Genomic DNA, 11828 nt, shown 5'->3' with positions numbered 1-11828 from the left:
GGGCCGGGGCCGGGTGAGCGCTGGGGACGCGGAGGTGAGGGGGAGAACCCGCGTTTTCCACCTTTTCTCCTTCTGTTCCCGTCGGAAACGTGGCGCCGGTGCCCGCTGACCGTGCGCGGTGTTTCCGAGGCGAGGGGGAGCCCCGGGGTGTTGGAAATATCCATAAATGAGACGATGGAGGCTGTTGAACCGTTTTTCGTCCTCCCATCCGGCTGGGTGGCCCGGGGGGGTTTCTCGGCAAGGGTTTTCTCGAGGATGGGTTTGTTTCGTGGGTTCAGGCTGAAAGCTGCGCTATGGTGCCCAGTGTGTGCCTTGATGCTGCTAGAAAAGGGGTTTTTTGGAGCAGTTGAAGCTTCGCCCAGGTTTTTCCTGTGTTACGGTCTGTTTAGCACCCGTCGATTTCCTCTATGTGTCAATTGAGAATGATTACTCTGCTTCTCCCTGGGGGTGCTCTGGAGAGGATGGCTTTTGGTATCTGTGGGATATCCTTAGGAGAATGAGCACCCTGGCTGCTTCTGCCAAGCCCTAATGCAACTGCTGAATCTGTGGCACTGCAGTCTCCCCATGCTCCATTTAAACATTATCTTTCTTCTCTTTGTTTTTTAGTGAAATGAAGCTGAAGGAAATTGATCGTACTGCCATGCAGGCATGGAGTCCTGCACAGCAGTACCCCATTTACCTGGCCACCGGTGAGTTTCTGGGAAGCACATGCTAGCAGGCCTCGGGCTGCAAGTGGGGGCTGCCATGAAGTGGTAGTGACTGAAAGTTGTAAGAGTTACTTCATGTCCTGAAGGCTGGAACAGGGTATATGGTGCAGTGCCTTTAGTGGAGTTATCCAGTTGTGCCGTGCGTGAAAACGTGCTTTGTGTACTGCAAGTGACAGCAAGCATCCTCTTCCTTCTGCCAGGGCAAGGTGACAGTAGTCTTAATTGCTAGTTGTCCCTTGCTGCTTGCTTGTAACTTTGATCATTTTCTATGCATATCAGAGAGGGAGAGGCACTTGCCCAAACGTTTTCCTGTTCCTATTGTTTAAGAAACCACCAAAGGGGGAACCACGTGGAGGAGAGTTATGTAGAACTACATCTAAAAACCAGAAACCTGACCCCGTCCCAGAGTCTTTGTTTTTATGCCAATGCTTGTGTTGCTTTTGCAGAGACTCTTGTGTGTTGTTGCTTTCTCACTGCTAAGCACGCTTCTTTGCAGGTACATCAGCTCAGCAGCTGGATGCAACCTTCAGTACAAGTGCTTCTCTAGAAATCTTCGAGTTGGACTTATCAGACCCTTCGCTGGATATGAAGTCCTGTGCCACCTTTTCCTCCTCTCACAGGTCAGCAGCAGGGTTGTAGGGGAAAAGTAATGGCTGTGGAACTGTTATACATGGTGCGTGTGGAAAGGCCACTTCATGAGGTTTATCTGCAGTTGTTAAGGAGATGAGCAGAAGTTCAGTGCTGAAGGAGAAGGCATGTGGGTGCCATAGATGTTGTGGAACAGCTTGGACTCAGGAGTTGCAAGCAGCTCATGCTCTGACATAAACCTAAACAATCTGATGCTGGTAGGTTTGGATATGCATGCAGGCTGTTTATCTTGGGGAGCCTCTGGGACTCTCCAGAGAACAGAAGGAAATGTGCAGTTTTGAAAACGCAGTCACAACTTTTCATATTGCCCCGTCCTGTTTGTTTTAGGTATTTCAGGGAGATTCCTGTAAACCGAGTCATGTTGTGTGTGTAGTAGCATACATTACCCCACAGCTGGGAAGCCAAGTGCCTGACTGCAGCTTGACTTAGCTCTTAATTCCTTACCATGCGCTTGTCAACGGAATATTAGGGTCATAGTGTCCAATTCCCATCTCCCCAGCACTTGTAGCAGCTCTCTGGTGGCTGGTCCAGTGGGTGAGCTGAAACAATGTAGCTGGGAGTGCAGGATGTTTCTGTGGGTAGAGAAGGAGGTGAAAATTTTCATTGCCCTTGGATTGGGTCCACGACTTTCTCATACAGTGTCAGCATAACCATTCTTTCATCTGGTGACCTGAAATAACATGACTGGAGGTGCAGACAATTACAGCATTTTGCCGTTATGTTCAAGTGAGAATCCGACATTTCTAGAGAAGCAGTTGCCATCTCCCCCGTCTCTGACAGGAGTAGAAATTAATGAGATGTGAGCCTTCATTATTCGTTCTAAAGCTGTAACTTCAAGACCTAAGGACCTACAATTGTTTTCCAAAATTCTGGACCAAATGCAGTTTGCTGGGTTTCTAGAGTGTTGCCTATAAAAACTTGAGAGTGGTTGAAATTGTGTTCCTTTTTATGCAATAAGATCGTGACTCTGCTTAGGGATGCCCTCTGATTTGGCTAAATACAGTTGTGGTAGCTTTTGCAGGAGGAAGCACAAGGCACTGAGCTGCTGGCTTTGTGCCGTGTCAGTTTTGGCCTTCTTTTTTAACTTTTTCCCTGTGGATGTTGTTTGCGTTTTAGTACTTGGAGCTTGAGCAAAACAACCACAGTCTATGTTTAATGCCCTGCACTGTGGGCAAAGCTGACGTTAACACATCCGACTCTGAGAGCAGGGGGAGGTGTTTGATCTTTTTGATTTTAAATTTCTAAATTTTTCTACCTTGTTTTAACTGACTGCATTTTTCCAGCCCCAGCATGTGGCATTTGCTTAGGGGATTTCAAAACCCACTCCTTATACCCAGGATGCAGTGCTCCTTTGCAAGTACTTTTCTTGGAGAGCAACACAAGAGTTTGACTTTGCCCTGAATGAAAATACATTACAAAGGAGGTCAATTTATTTATTTGTTTAAATTAAAGGTGACAAGAAGTGCCCCAGCTAGCTGTATTTTGGTTTGCAGTAAAGGAAAATGTCCAGATGATTAAACCCACAAAAGATAAATCCTGCAACAAGCTTGGTTAATTGTTCTCCAAGGAAAGTAAGGTGTAATACTAGTGCCCAGGCAGCCCTGTTGCTCACTCCGTTTCTCATAACCTTACATAGTTACATGCAGAAGGATAAAACTGTTCTCAGGGGAAGGGTCTGTGTGATATCACAGGCCAACTTCTGTTTGTAGCGTTGTTCTTTGGTGAACCCCCACTGTAATCTGAACACTGCACGAGGGAGACTAAGCACTTGGCTGTTACAGTATTTCTCACCCAGCATATGTTTTTTGTCTAGCTTTCTGCAGTATGTATTTTGTCATGCTGAAGTTGCTGTGATTTAAAGAAATTACTTGAAAGTTGTCCAGAGATAACAGGAAGAATTAATAATAACACAGTGAATGCTGAAGTAACTCCTTGCCACCTGCCAGTGTGTGTTGTTTTGCTTTGTGCTTGCCTAAGAGCTGATATGTGACAGTGTGTCATTTTACGTAGAAGTAGTTCATCCTTTGCATGGCTGAATACCCGGGAATGCTCTTTTCTTATGCAGCAAGTTCATTGAGTTGAAGGAAATGTGGGTATTTGAAGCTGGACACAGTGGTGTGAAAATACTTCATTTCTGGAAGTATGTTTAATTCCTCTTGATTTAGCCTGGAAAATAGATTGTGGTCGAAGAGACAGGTGTATCTGATGCAAATAAAATGCTTGCTGAGCTTTCAGTACAGCAGATGAAACACACATCGAGAAGCACAGACACGGAAAAGGATTTGCAATGTTTATAGTTCCACCTTTTTCCTCTCTTTGTGAGAGTCGCTTACAAATAGCAGAGGTTTACGTCCAGGCTGTGTTTTGATGGGCTTATAGCCCTTTACTTCGATTACCTATATTGTTTCGCAAAGCTGAGCGCAAAATCATGGTGCAATTGGGAGCACTTACCTGATTTTGCAGCCAGGAGATAAGACGTGTTATCAGTTACCAGGTTATTGGTTGTGCATGTCATGACCCTGTGTCTTGATAACAAGCAGAATTGGGACATACGGTCTTTCTGATAAAGTGTTGAAAGCACAGAGACTCATCCTTAAGGAGAAATGCCCACAGTGCTTTTCTCTGATATATCTGCTCTGTCTATTAGTAGCAGCCTGGAGGTTCTAGCTGGTGAGCAAAATGAGTTGCATCAGTGTATGTGGAGCTGGTGGTGGATAGTTGTAGATGCTGGGACCTCTGTGTCTTACAGGTACCACAAGCTGATCTGGGGGCCACATAACATGACCTCAGGTGAGACAGTCTCTGGAGTCCTGATTGCCGGGGGTGAAAATGGAAATGTCATTCTGTACGACCCAGCCAAAATCATAGCTGGAGAGGCTGAAGTAATAATTGCCCAGAAAGACAAGCACACAGGACCAGTAAGAGCACTTGATGTCAACATGTTCCAGGTTGGTTTTCTGCTGTTCTTCATCACGTACCGTCATAGACGAATGACCTATCTTAACTTGTAACCTCAAATGTTTCTTTCCTTTTCCCCTCCCTGAGAAGCATCAACTGAATTTGATGTTTGAGTGTCTGTGTTTAGCACGTAAAACCTCTCCTGTTAAAGGTGTTTCAGGAAGGGGAATGAAAGAGCTGAAGATGTCTGGTTCATTCCTTCCCCTCATCAGTTTCACTGTCAATTTAGTGGGTCTTTAGCTCAGCTTACGTGTAAAGTAGAGGTGGTCTTCTCTTGGTGTTTTTAGCCAGTCTCCTTTTTTTTTTTTGCTTCCATGTGCCAATATTGCTCTCAACGCATGGGAAGTATTTACATGCACTCACTCATGTTTCTGGTGACATCGGAGTTTTGTGTCTCTCCTTTAGAGGTTGGGTAGGGCCAATCTTCAAGGCCTGTAAGTATTGTTACTTGTAAAGAGGAGACAGACAAGGAAACATGGCACTGTGTCCTCTCTAGCAGAAGAGCTCTCAAAACCAACAAGCTGTCCTCCATCACTAATGAGTGTTTGTTTACTTCTAGATACATTAGGTTGTTTTTCCCTTATCCCTACCAGCTGTGCGAGAATTCAGTTTAATTTGTTTCCTAAATAGCACTTCTGTCCCTACAGACTTGCTTTCATCAAGGCCGCCCTGTGTTTATTGTGTCCTCTCTGAATCAATTCCTTTCCCTTTCTGCCTGTTACAAAGTCAGGACTCCCTCGGGATGTGATCAAAGGGCTCTCAATGCCCTTTGGCTCCTGTCACCCTGCCTGGACTTTTGCATCCCAGATGCAGGACTGCTCTGAATGATTGCACTCACTGTTGGAGGGGTGCTGCCCACTGCTGGAGGTACAAATGCTACGTTCCTTCCAGCCTGACCCACGTGTTATATTCTGCTTGGAGTAAAGCTGTGCGGTGCTTTCTGATAGCTGCAGCACTGTTTCCTCATCTGCCCCCTCCCAGAAGTGTCAGTGCTTTCCACTTACCTATTGGTGTTTGCTATGCAGTACAAGGAGCACTCCACAAAACAGGAATTTTGGTCTTGGCGTGCCTGTCTAGTGCAGTGTATGGATTTTTTTATTTACTCAGCTTTACCTGCAATCGCAGACTTGCTTTTTTCACAGAGCTTATGCTCTGTGAGCCAAAGGCTGTATCCTGAGCCAACAGGAGAAGTTGGCACAGTCCTGAGGATCTGGTGCCTCCTAGCAGCTAAGACTGTGAAAGCTGATGCTGAAAATAATCTTAACGTCTATTAATGTGTCTTACAGACTAATCTGGTGGCCTCTGGTGCTAATGAGTCTGAAATCTATATCTGGGACTTGAACAATTTTGCCACACCAATGACACCAGGAGTGAAGACACAGGTACCAGATTTGCATTTGTTAAATACTGCAGAGCAGGCTAACGGAAAATAGGCATTTCACTTAAGTGGAGAGCTCATTGAAACCTACAGTTTTAAAGCTGTCTCAGATAGGGGTGAGCTTTCCAAAGTCTAACTTTGGGTAGAAGTTAATTATAGTTGACCATGAGCTACATTTCTGGCAATGTTAGATGCAGACTTTAAGGGGTGGTACAACAGATCTCTCCTGTTCCTGTACGTTGTTCTCCAGTGGCTTTCTCTAAGGCCAACAAAAATAGGCCTTCTACTGGTACTTAAATTTTGTAATGTGCTTATTAGGCTGGTGGAGTTTAAGTTATTTGTCTCCTTGTGACATGCCTGTGACTCAAAGCATGTTTCACTGCATGCATGAATCTGAAGGTCAGGAAGGTTCAGATTGAGGAAAATAGGAAGAAGACAAAAAACAGCTACTGAGAAGTTGGAAGATGAGGCAGTAGGTTTAGCAGGGAGTGTTTAATTGCTAGACTTCAGGGACAGTGTTCAGCCTATGTCTCTTAATAGAAGGTCTAAGGGAAACAATAGCCTTTTGTACTTTGTGCCTTGTGAAGGCAATAGAAGAATGGGAGTAGGTTTTTTCAATGCATGTATGCTTCTGTAGCTGTTAAAAATTGCACAAGCAGTTCATGGTTACTAGAAGATGGATTTATTACTGCATGATAATTTGGAGACAACAAAGTGGGGAAATGGGATGAGAAGTAATCTTCAGTTTAAAGATTTTCGCTTTAAACTCTATGGGTTCGGAAACTTTCTTTAGTCTGAGTTATTTATTAGCATGTGGGCATTTTGGAGGATACTCATCTCAGTTAAACATCCCTGTATAGGATTTTTTATGTCTTAAAGTAATTTTTTAGGCTAGGATATCTTTTAGTCCATGTGCATAATGACAGCTGGAAATAATAGTGCAACAAGGGCCAGGTTAACATTGCTTTTAATTCTTGGAGTAAAAATAAGCAGTTAGGGGGAAGAATAACAAAAATAAATATGATTGCTTGGAAGAATTTTGTGGGTTTTTTTTAAGTCAAATCCTAATACAGGGCAAAAGGACAATTCATGTATCTGGATATACTTCCATGGAGTAATTTGCTGGTCTTCAAGGCAGTTGTGCTTAGTCTTCTTTAAATGACTAATGTGTCATATTGTAAAGCTGAAAATGCAGATATTAGAGAAATACTAGCAGCTTATAAATTGGGGATTTCAGGTGTTCTTCTATAGCATGTGTACATAGAAAACCAGAACACATGCAGTACTTGGGATGAGTCTCCCTGCAGATTTGTCCTTTAGCAAAGTCCTGAAAATAACAGGCTTTGAGTCTTGGATTTGGAGAGGTTGTGATAGGCTGTTTTGTGTGTGCACAGCCTCTCGAGGACATCAGCTGCATTGCCTGGAACAGGCAAGTCCAGCACATCCTGGCATCCGCCAGCCCTAGTGGCCGAGCTACCGTGTGGGACCTCAGGAAGAACGAACCCATCATCAAAGTCAGTGACCACAGTAACCGGGTGAGTTGGCTCTTGCACAGCTGCATGGGTGCTTTTGGAGAGGTGTGGCGTGTGGGGACAGGTCATAGCATCCCTTCTTGCATCACCTAAAGATACTGGTGTGTGGCCCGGTTTTATATGATGTAGTAAGTATCTAATGCTTTCTTTTAAAAGGCTGTGGATGTGCAGAGGGTTTGTCAGTAATTTCATAGAATCATAGAATAGTTGGGGTTGGAAAGGGCCTTAAGATCATCTAGTTCCAACCCCCCCGCCATGAGCAGGGACACCACACATTAAACTATGTCACCCAAGGCTCTGTCCAACCTGGCCTTGAACACTGCCAGGGTTGGAGCATTCACAACCCATTCCAGTGCCTCACTACCCTCACTGTGAAGAACTTCCTTATATCTAATCTAAACTTCCCCTGTTTAAGTTTAAACCCATTACCCCTTGTCCTGCCACTACAGTCCCTGATGAAGAGTCCCTCCCCAGCATCCTTCTAGGCCCCCTTCAGATACTGGAAGGCTGCTATGAGGTCTCCACGCAGCTTTCTCTTTTCCAGGCTGAACAGCCCCAACTTTCTCAGCCTGTCTTCATACAGGAGGTGCTCCAGTCCTCTTATCATCCTCGTGGCCCTCCTCTGGACTTGCTCCAGCAGCTCCATGTCCTTTTTATGTTGAGGACACTAGAACTGTGCACAGTACTCCAAGTGAGGTCTCACAAGAGCAGAGTAGAGGGGCAGGATCACTTCCTTTGACCTGCTGGTCACGCTTCTTCTGATGCAGCCCAGGACATGGTTGGCTTTCTGGGCTGCAAGGACACACTGATGGCTCATGCCAAGCTTCCTATCAACCACCACCCCCAAGTCCTTTTCCTCAGGGCTGCCCTGAATCTCTTCTCTGCCCAAAAAACAAAAATAGGCAGATGTAGATTGAAGCGAGGCACTTTGATTTCCTGTTGAAGCAATTCCAACAGGAGAATGGATTTGGAGAATGCCGTTGCTGATCTGTTTGGGGTTACCACAGAAAGATTTTTATTCAGCTAGTCAGAAATCGCATGTTTTATGTGCTGGAGAGGTGAGGTTGTGGCTGATGTGCTCTGGGTAAGCACATTTAGTTTTGCAGAGGAGGTGATGTCATGGCTTAGTGCTTGGGCAGAGAGGGCTTCCTCCTTAGTCTCATGGGTGGTCTAAGCACAAGGGCTGAGCCCTGGCAGGGTGCTGGCGGAGCTGGGGCCTGTGCTGCTGCTGGTCTAGATGCAGAAATGAAAGGAGGCTGCAGCCGAGCTTGGAGAGGGCAGGGTCTGTGGCCACAGAGGAGTGTTGCTGTTGAGTGGGTTACAGGGGACTGCTCTGCCTCGTATAGTTACAACCATCATGTATGCTCCTTAGGTAGTGTAAATGTAAGAAAGATCCTGATGTACTTGTGGAGAGTGACAGGTTTCTGTAATTCTGTATATTTTTAAATGGAATGTTGCTGTAACAAACTTGGAAGATGCAGCAAGAGTTCAGAATGGAATTTACAAATGGGTGCTCCTGAGTAGCTGCTTGGTCACTGCAGTCACACTCTGATAAGCTGTGTAACTCTGTTTTATGTATTTGTTGCCTAACATAACAGTAGTACAGTAGGCTGTCTTCATCATATGATTGTATTCTAGTGATACAATATTCACATGACAATAACTTCTGCCTAATAATGGCTTTTATTGAAATATCCATTCAAATATTAGAGGAAAAGGTTTGTACAGAAGGCTGTGTGGTTTTCTTACATTGAAACAGGACTGTGTACAAGAAAGCACAAAGTCACTTCTTTGAGAGGACCTTGGGAAACTAACTAGAAATCTCCTCACCCATGAAAACAAGGAGAGTATCATAAGATACATGCAATCAGAAGTAATGCCTAGCAGCAGCTGCAAATTTCTTTGTTTTACCATGCACGTAGACATATTTAGGCTAGTTGTCTGTTGTCCTTTAGTGCTGCTTAGTTATTTTATGGTGTGGCACAATGTTGTCCCTCAGATGCACTGCTCAGGCCTGGCGTGGCACCCCGATGTTGCTACCCAGATGGTTTTGGCTTCGGAGGATGACAAGATGCCTGTGATTCAGATGTGGGACCTAAGATTTGCCTCCTCACCACTTCGTGTTCTAGAAAGCCATTCAAGGTAATGAGGCTTACGTAGCCTGCTGCTTCACGGTGTTTGGTGATTGCATACCAGTTTGTACATCTCGCTTCTTGCTCAGTCCCCTATGAAGACTCACTTGGAGACAGTGATTCCAGCAGCAGCACTGTTACATGCTGGCTTGCTGACTAGCCAGTCCTGTGCCCTGAAAGGCTTGTCTTTTGGGGGCCTGCTGGTTTAGTTAGGGGAACAGGCCCCAGAATACAAAAAAAAACCATCCTGCTGAAACACTGAAGTTGCTAGTTTATTTCTAAATGCCTTAAATTTAGGTAAAAGGAAAGATTTTGTTCAATCCTCCTCAATTGTTAGTGAAACTTTCTTTATTGCCCCAAACCAACACTTAAGGAGAGAGAACAGCAATAGATCTTGCAACTTCTACCAAAACTGCTGCCAGTGGTTCTGCTGACTTGAACTTCCTGCTAATAAAAAGCAGCTGACAAACTTTGTACTCACCAACCTTACCTACAGGTTTACACTCTGTATGTTAATGGTACTGGAGGCAAACAAACCATTTTGTTACACTGATGTCCAGGTTCTCCTGTATGACTGTTGCATTTAATTTTCAGATTCAGTGACTGCACCTTTATACCTCTTTATGCAGAAAATAGAAAGCATCTATTTCAATAAATAAAGTGCTGATAACACTAAAGAACTTGACCTGTAAAAGGAAGGAATGGGGAGGGTATTTTCAGGTGAAATGCTCAGCTAATGTAGAAACTTCACTTATAAATACACTTATCACCATTTTGTGTTTACATTAAACTGGTTTTGGTTGTAACTTTTCATGCAGGGGTATACTGGCCATTGCTTGGAGTATGGCAGATTCAGAGCTGCTGCTTAGCTGTGGGAAGGATGCTAAAATTCTCTGCTCCAATCCTAACACAGGCGAGGTATTGTACACACACCATTAGAAAAAATCGTTGTTCAGAGGTGGTACAATAGCATGTGCAAAGTAGCATCAGTGTGCTTACATTCCTAGGGATGATGCTTCTGTGGGATGTTTCTCCATATCCTGTGTACCTGTGCTTGGTAAATGTGCCTTCTGAGCTTATCCTGGTGGTGCAGGATTCCTTCCTAGTATTTCAATATTACATTGTCCTTCCTGCTTCTCTCCTGAGGTCCCTGCTCATTATAAGGGGTAGAAATGGCCTCACTTACACTAAGTATTTGCTTCATACTCTTTTGGTTTGGGCCTGATGTGGCTGATTTACTGTTGCAGTTGCCTTTTTCCTTCTGTAAGTATAAGAACTTCTACCAGACCACAGGGGTAATAGTGGCAGATCAGTGAAAGCTACTTCAATGTGTACCCACCCTGCCCTTTTGGGCCTGGGGATGCCTTTCAAAAGGGATCTTTTTTTCAGACAACCTGAGTGTTTGCCCCTTGAGGGTTTGGGACACACTGGAGAGCACCTTGTCTGCAGTGGGCAATAATCCTGGGGGACAGAATGAGAAGTGTTTCTAAACTGCAGACACAGGCCCAAAAGTGAAAAAGCTGTGGGGTGGTAAATGAGTTATCGGAGCTGGATGCTCTGCTGTTGGGAAGGCTTTACAAGTGGATGAATCATGATACATATTTTTGTTAAAAATAAAACCTACTTTCCTGGGACATAGCAGGGCAGTTAGCATTTTGCTCGTTCTCCTAGTTTATGATTAAATGTCTGCTGTATTGGTGGGCTTGTCTGCTCCAGGGCAGCAGAAGCTGTCTGCCCAGAACGCAAGTTTTAACTTTTCCTATTTCCTGCAAGAACAGACTTACTTTGGAGCCTGGACATGCCTCTCTGTAGTGTGTAGAGATACCCAGACTAGCTCTGAACAAGATAGGATAAATATCAGCAGCAGTTCACAGATTGCAGTGGGACAACACAGACATACCCTGCCTGCATAGTTTGTACTGTGTGGATTAAACAGAAGATTTAGTGGGAGGAGAAGGTAATTAAGTAGTGGTGTGTTTTAACCTCCTGTTTGGCAGTTGTCATGGTTTTCCCACTGTTAGTGTGTATCGTGATGTGGAGGCTGCTGGGAGCAAGAAGAGCATACCAGTCTTGGGGCAGGCAGAAGACTTGTTGCTGTTGGACATGGTGCTCCATAAAAGACCTGATTTGTTGGACTTGTTTTTGCTGCCCAGGTGCTGTATGAGTTGCCCACGAACACACAGTGGTGCTTTGATATCCAGTGGTGTCCCAGGAACCCCGCTGTCTTGTCTGCAGCTTCTTTCGATGGATGGATCAGTATTTACTCCATCATGGGAGGCAACACAGATGGCTTGAGGCAGAAACAAGTTGACCAGGTACCAAGATATATTTAGCTAAGAATATGGACAGAAAGAGTAGGAAACAAAACATGGGCTTGTGGGGAGTATTCTGTGACTGTCTGCAGCCCTGCTTGCAGGACTACCAACCTGGTGCGAATACTTTTGTTTAGTTTATTAGAGATATGTCACTTGGG

The 11828-nt window shown here is 44.7% G+C and overlaps 1 protein-coding gene across 1 annotated transcript in view; it reads left to right on the top strand.

The window, feature by feature from the left end:
• The first annotated feature begins 610 nt into the window (after positions 1 to 610).
• The window catches only part of SEC31A (SEC31 homolog A (S. cerevisiae)), a 42744-nt gene continuing 31526 nt past the window's right edge, over positions 611 to 11828 (top strand). Inside the window, 8 exon segments of the mRNA XM_010019107.1 lie at positions 611 to 689; positions 1204 to 1327; positions 4105 to 4303; positions 5600 to 5695; positions 7086 to 7226; positions 9223 to 9365; positions 10174 to 10273; positions 11509 to 11670. Of these exon segments, the coding sequence (XP_010017409.1) occupies positions 611 to 689; positions 1204 to 1327; positions 4105 to 4303; positions 5600 to 5695; positions 7086 to 7226; positions 9223 to 9365; positions 10174 to 10273; positions 11509 to 11670 (1044 nt within the window).

This window comes from Nestor notabilis, unplaced genomic scaffold (genome assembly GCF_000696875.1).
Source record: "Nestor notabilis isolate BGI_N333 unplaced genomic scaffold, ASM69687v1 scaffold17907, whole genome shotgun sequence".
Taxonomy (NCBI): domain Eukaryota; kingdom Metazoa; phylum Chordata; class Aves; order Psittaciformes; family Psittacidae; genus Nestor; species Nestor notabilis.
The sequence above is the reverse complement of the archived record's forward strand: the minus strand, read 5'-3'. Positions and strand labels throughout refer to the sequence as shown.